Consider the following 6,637-nt stretch of genomic DNA (forward strand, 5'->3'; position numbering starts at 1 on the left):
TGGGTAAAGGATAGCACTGACAGCAAACGGGTTAGGTACGGTATTGAGAGCAATGGGTTAATGGTTTGTACTGAGAGCAAGTGGGTTAGGTGTGGTATTGAGAGCAACTGGTTAATGTTTAGCACTAAGAGCAGGCGGGTTAGGTATGGTATTGAGAGCAACGGGGTAAAGGTTGGCACTGAGAGCAAGCGGGTTAGGTATGGTATTGAGAGCAACAGGTTAATGGTTGGCACTGAGAGCAAGCGGGTTAGGTATGGTATTGAGAGGAACTCGTCAATGGTTGGCACTGAGAGCAATAGGGTTAGGTGTGGTATTGAGAGCAACGTGGTAAAGGTTGGCACTGAGAGCAAGCAGGTTAGGTATGGTCTTGAGAGCAATGGCGTTAAGGTTGGCCCTTAGAGTAAGTGGGTTCGGCATGGTATTGAGAGCAATGGGGTAAAGGTTGGAACTGAGAGCAAGAGGGTTAGGTATGGTATTAAGAGCAACGGGGTGAAGATTGGCACTGTGAACAAGCATGTTAGGTATGGTATAGAGAGCAACGCGTTAATGGTTGGCACTGAAAGCAAGCGGGTTAGGTATGGTATTGAGAGCAACAGGTTAATGGTTGGCACTGAGAGCAAGCGGGTTAGGTATGGTATTGAGAGCAACGGGGTAATGGTTGGCACTGAGAGCAAGCGGGTTAGGTGTGGTATTGGGAGCAACGGGTTAATGGTTGGCACTGAGAGCCAGCTGGTTAGGTGGGATTTTGAGAGCAACTGGTTAATGGTTGGCACTGAGAACAAACTGGTTAGGTATGGTATTGAGAGCAACGGGGTTAAGGTTAGCAGTGAGAGCAAACGGGTTAGGTATGGTATTGAGAGCAACGGGGTAAAGGTAGCAATGAGTGCAAGCAGGTTAGGTATTGTGTTGAGAGCAACGTTATAAAAGTTGGCTCTGAGAGTAACCGGGTTAGGCATGGTATTAAGAACAATGGGATGAAGGTTGGAATTGAGAGCAAGTGGGGTAGGTATGATATTTAGAGCAACAGATTAATGGTTGGCACTGAGGGCAAGTGGGTTAGGTATGGTATTGATAGAAACGCGGTAAAGTTTGGCGCTGAGAGGAAGCGAGTTAGATATGGTATTGAGAGCAACGGGTTAATGGTTGACACTGAGAGCAAGTGGGTTATGTGTGGTATTGAGAGCAACGGGTAATGGTTAGCACTGAGAGCAAGTGGGTTAGGTGTGGTATTGAGAGTAACGGGGTAAAGGTTGGCACTGAGAGCAAGCGGGTTAGGTATGGTATTGATAGCAAGGGGTTAATGGTTGGCACTAAGAGCAATTGGGTTAGGTATGGTAATCAGAGCAATGGGGTAAAGGTTGGCACTGAGAGCAAGCGGGTTAGGTATGGTATTGAGAGCAACGGGGTGAAGGTTGGCACTGAGAGCAAGCGGGTTAGGTATGGTATTGAGGGCAACGGGGTTAAGGTTAGTACTGAGAGCGAACGGGTTAGGTATGGTATTGAGAGCAATGGGGTAAAGGTGGCAATGAGTGCAACTAGGTTAGGTATTGTGTTGAGAGCAACGTTATAAAAGTTGGCTCTGAGAGTAACCGGGTTGGGCATGGTATTGAGAGCAATGGGATAAAGGTTAGAATTGAGAGCAAGTGGGGTAGGTATGATATTTAGAGCAACAGATTAATGGTTGGCACTGAGAGCAAGCGGGTTAGGTATGGTATTGAGAGCAACGGGCTAAAGGTTGACACTGAGAGCAAGCGAGTTAGGTATGGCATTGAGAGCAACGGGGTAAAGGTTGGTACTAAAGGCAAGCGGGTTAGGTATGGTATTGAGAGCAATGTCGTAAAGGTTGGCACTAAAAGGAAGCGGGTTAGGTATGGTATTGAGAGCAAGGGGGTAAAGGTTGGCACTGAGAGCAAGCGGGTTAGGTGTGGTATTGAGAGCAACTGGTTAATGGTTGACACTGAGAGCTAGCTGGTTAGGTGTGGTATTGAGAGCAACGGGGTAAAGGTTGGTACTAAAGGCAAGCGGGTTAGGTATGGTATTGAGAGCAATGTCGTAAAGGTTGGCACTAAAAGGAAGCGGGTTAGGTATGGTATTGAGAGCAAGGGGGTAAAGGTTGGCACTGAGAGCAAGCGGATTAGGTGTGGTATTGAGAGCAACTGGTTAATGGTTGACACTGAGAGCAAGCTGGTTAGGTGTGGTATTGAGAACAACGTGGTAAACGTTGGCACTGAGAGCAAACGGGTTAGGTATGGTGTTGAGAGCAACGTGGTAAAAGTTGGCTCTGAGAGTAAGCGGGTTAGGTATGGTATTGAGAGCAACGGGTTAATGGTTGACACTGAGAGCAAGTGGGTTAGGTGTGGTATTGAGAGCAACGGGTAATGGTTAGCACTGAGAGCAAGCGGGTTAGGTGTGGTATTGAGAGCAACGGGGTAAAGGTTGGCACTGAGAGAAAGTGGGTTAGGTATGGTATTGATAGCAACGGGTTAATGGTTGGCACTGAAAGCAAGTGGGTTAGGTATGGTATTGATAGCAACGGGTTAATGGTTGGCACTGAAAGCAAGTGGGTTAGGTATGGTATTGAGAGCAACGGGGTGAAGGTTGGCACTGAGAGCAAGCGTGTTAGGTATGGTATTGAGAGGAATTCGTTAAAGGTTGGCACTGAGAGCAAGAGGGTAAGGTATGGTATTTAGAGTAACGGGGTAAAGGTTGGCACTGAGAGCAAGCAGGTTAGGTATGGTATTGAGAGCAATGGGGTAAAGGTTTGCACTGAGAGCAAGAGGGTTAGGTATGGTATTGAGAGCAACAGGGTGAAGGTTGGCACTCAGAGCAAGGGGGTTAGGTATGGTATTGAGAGCAACAGTATAAAGGTTGGCACTCAGAGCAAGGGGGTTAGGTATGGTATTGTTAGCAACGGGTTAATGGTTGACACTGAGAGCAAATGGGTTAGGTATGGTATTCAGAGCAATGGGGTAAAGGTTGGCACTGAGAGCAAGCGGGTTAGGTATGGTATTGAGAGGAACTCGTTAAAGGTTGGCACTGAGAGCAAGAGGGTAAGGTATGGTATTTAGAGTAACGGGGTAAAGGTTGGCACTGAGAGCAAGCAGGTTAGGTATGGTATTGATAGCAATGGGGTAACGGTTTGCACTGAGAGCAAGAGGGTTAGGTATGGTATTGAGAGCAATGGGGTAAAGGTTGGCACTGAGAGCAAGAGGGTTAGGTATGGTATTGAGAGCAATGGGGTGAAGGTTGGCACTGAGAGCAAGCAGGTTAGGTATGGTATTGAGAGCAATGGGGTAAAGGTTTGCACTGAGAGCTAGCAGGTTAGGTATGGTATTGAGAGCAATGGGGTAAAGGTTGGCACTGAGAGCAAGAGGGTTAGGTATGGTATTGAGAGCAATGGGGTAAAGGTTGGAACTGAGAGCAAGAGGGTAAGGTATGGTATTGAGAGCAACAGTATAAAGGTTGGCACTCAGAGCAAGCGGGTTAGGTATGGTATTGAGAGCAACTGGGTGAAGGTTGGCACTCAGAGCAAGGGGGTTAGGTATGGTATTGAGAGCAACAGTATAAAGGTTGGCACTTAGAGCAAGGGGGTTAGGTATGGTATTGATAGCAACGGGTTAATGGTTGACACTGAGAGCAAATGGGTTAGGTATGGTATTCAGAGCAATGGGGTAAAGGTTGGCACTGAGAGCAAGAGGGTTAGGTATGGTATTGAGAGGAACTCGTTATAGGTTGGCACTGAGAGCAAGCAGGGTAGGTATGGTATTGAGAGCAATGGGGTAAAGGTTTGCACTGAGAGCAAGCAGGTTAGGTATGGTATTGAGAGCAATGGGGTAAAGGTTGGCACTGAGAGCAAGAGGGTTAGGTATGGTATTGAGAGCAATGGGGTAAAGGTTGGAACTGAGAGCAAGAGGGTAAGGTATGGTATTGAGAGCAACAGTATAAAGGTTGGCACTCAGAGCAAGCGGGTTAGGTATGGTATTGAGAGCAACGGGGTGAAGGTTGGCACTCAGAGCAAGGGGGTTAGGTATGGTATTGAGAGCAACAGTATAAAGGTTGGCACTCAGAGCAAGGGGGTTAGGTATGGCATTGATAGCAACGGGTTAATGGTTGACACTGAGAGCAAATGGGTTAGGTATGGTATTCATAGCAATGGGGTAAAGGTTGGCACTGAAAGCAAGCGGGTTAGGTATGGTATTGAGAGGAACTCGTTAAAGGTTGGCACTGAGAGCAAGAGGGTAAGGTATGGTATTTAGAGTAACGGGCTAAAGGTTGGCACTGAGAGCAAGCAGGTTAGGTATGGTATTGAGAGCAATGGGGTAAAGGTTTGCACTGAGAGCAAGAGGGTTAGGTATGGTATTGAGAGCAATGGGGTAAAGGTTGGCACTGAGAGCAAGAGGGTTAGGTATGGTATTGAGAGCAATGGGGTAAAGGTTGGCACTGAGAGCAAGCAGGTTAGGTATGGTATTGAGAGCAATGGGGTAAAGGTTTGCACTGAGAGCAAGCAGGATAGGTATGGTATTGAGAGCAATGAGGTAAAGGTTGGCACTGAGAGCAAGAGGGTTAGGTATGGTATTGAGAGCAATGGGGTAAAGGTTGGAACTGAGAGCAAGAGGGTAAGGTATGTTATTAAGAGCAACAGTATAAAGGTTGGCACTCAGAGCAAGGGGGTTAGGTATGGTATTGAGAGCAACAGGTTAATGGTTGGCACTGAGAGCAAGAGGGTTAGGTATGGTATTGAGAGGAACTCGTCAATGGTTGGCACTGAGAGCAATAGGGTTAGGTGTGGTATTGAGAGCAACGGGGTAAAGGTTGGCACTGAGAGCAAGCAGGTTAGGTATGGTATTGAGAGCAATGGGGTAAAGGTTGGCACTGAGAGCAAGAGGGTTAGGTATGGTATTGAGAGCAATGGGGTAAAGGTTGGAACTGAGAGCAAGAGGGTAAGGTATGGTATTGAGAGCAACAGTATAAAGGTTGGCACTCAGAGCAAGGGGGTTAGGTATGGTATTGAGAGCAACAGGTTAATGGTTGGCACTCAGAGCAAGAGGGTTAGGTATGGTATTGAGAGGAACTCGTCAATGGTTGGCACTGAGAGCAATACGGTTAGGTGTGGTATTGAGAGCAACGGGGTAAACGTTGGCACTGAGAGCAAGCAGGTTAGGTATGGTATTGAGAGCAATGGGGTAAAGGTTGGCACTGAGAGCAAGAGGGTTAGGTATGGTATTGAGAGCAATGGGGTAAAGGTTGGAACTGAGAGCAAGAGGGTAAGGTATGGTATTGAGAGCAACAGTACAAAGGTTGGCACTCAGAGCAAGGGGGTTAGGTATGGTATTGAGAGCAACAGGTTAATGGTTGGCACTGAGAGCAAGAGGGTTAGGTATGGTATTGAGAGGAACTTGTCAATGGTTGGCACTGAGAGCAATAGGGTTGTGTGGTTTTGAGAGCAACGGGGTAAAGGTTGGCACTGAGAGCAAGCAGGTTAGGTATGGTATTGAGAGCAATGGCGTAAAGGTTGGCCCTGAGAGTAAGTGGGTTCGGTATGGTATTGAGAGCAATGGGGTAAAGGTTGGAACTGAGAGCAAGCGGGATAGGTATGGTATTTAGAGCAACAGGTTAATGGTTGGCACTGAGAGCAAGTGGGTTAAGTATGGTATTGGGAGTAACGGGGTAAAGGTTGGCACTGAGAGCAAGCGGGTTAGGCATGGTATTGAAAGCAACGAGCTTAAGGCTGGCACTGAGAGCAAGTGGGTTAGTTATGGTATTGAGAGCAACGTGTTAATTTCTGGTACTGAGAGCAAGCGGGTTAGGTATGGTATTGAGAGCAACGGGTTAAAGGTTGGCACTGAGAGCAAGGGGGTAGGTATGGTATTTAAAGTAATGGGGTAAAGGTTGGCACTGAGAGCAAGCGGGTTAGGTATGGTATTGAGAGAAACGGGGTAAAGGTTGGTACTAAGAGCGAGGGGGTAGGGTTGGTATTAAGAGCAACGGGGTAATGTTGGTATCAAGAGCAAAGGGGTTATTGTTGAGGTGGTACTGATAGCAACGGGGATTGCGTTGGTACTGAGAAAGCAAAGGTGGGTTGGAGATGAAACAGCATAGGGTGAATGGGGTTTTTACTGAGAACGATGAAAGTGGGTGGGAGGTGAGGTGATACTGAGAGCAAGAGAGCAACTAAGGTTGGGCTGGGCGGGTATTGAGAGCAACGAAGGTTGGGCTGGGCAGGTATTGAGAGCAACGAAGGTTGGGCTGGGTGGGTAATGAGAGCAACGAAGGTTGGGCTGGGGGGGTATTGAGAGCAACGAAGGTTGGGCTGGGCAGGTATTGAGAGCAACGAAGGTTGGGCTGGGTGGGTATTGAGAGCAACGAAGGTTGGGCTGGGGGGGTATTGAGAGCAACGAAGGTTGGGCTGGGTGGGTATTGAGAGCAACGAAGGTTGGGCTGGGGGGGTATTGAGAGCAACGAAGGTTGGGCTGGGTGGGTATTGAGAGCAACGAAGGTTGGGCTGGGCAGGTATTGAGAACAACGGGGATTCAATACCTTGAATATTCAACTCCAGGAACAAAACTATCCCCTTGGTACCTGTGGCCTTCATTAGTGAAACTAGTGTGCATTTGATTATAGTAAAAATGTCTGATGG

The 6,637-nt window shown here is 47.7% G+C and overlaps 1 protein-coding gene across 1 annotated transcript; it reads left to right on the plus strand.

Annotated features, from left to right (window-relative positions):
- The first annotated feature begins 2,378 nt into the window (after nucleotides 1–2,378).
- LOC137651674 (uncharacterized) lies at nucleotides 2,379–5,441 on the plus strand. Its single transcript, XM_068384895.1, has 5 exons — nucleotides 2,379–2,672; nucleotides 2,760–3,050; nucleotides 3,321–3,569; nucleotides 3,732–4,130; nucleotides 4,272–5,441. The coding sequence occupies exons 1-5, from the start codon at nucleotides 2,379–2,381 to the stop codon at nucleotides 5,439–5,441; spliced, it is 2,403 nt and encodes an 800-aa protein (XP_068240996.1).
- The last annotated feature ends 1,196 nt before the right edge of the window (nucleotides 5,442–6,637 follow it).

Source organism: Palaemon carinicauda, chromosome 13, assembly GCF_036898095.1.
Source record: "Palaemon carinicauda isolate YSFRI2023 chromosome 13, ASM3689809v2, whole genome shotgun sequence".
NCBI classification, from domain to species: domain Eukaryota; kingdom Metazoa; phylum Arthropoda; class Malacostraca; order Decapoda; family Palaemonidae; genus Palaemon; species Palaemon carinicauda.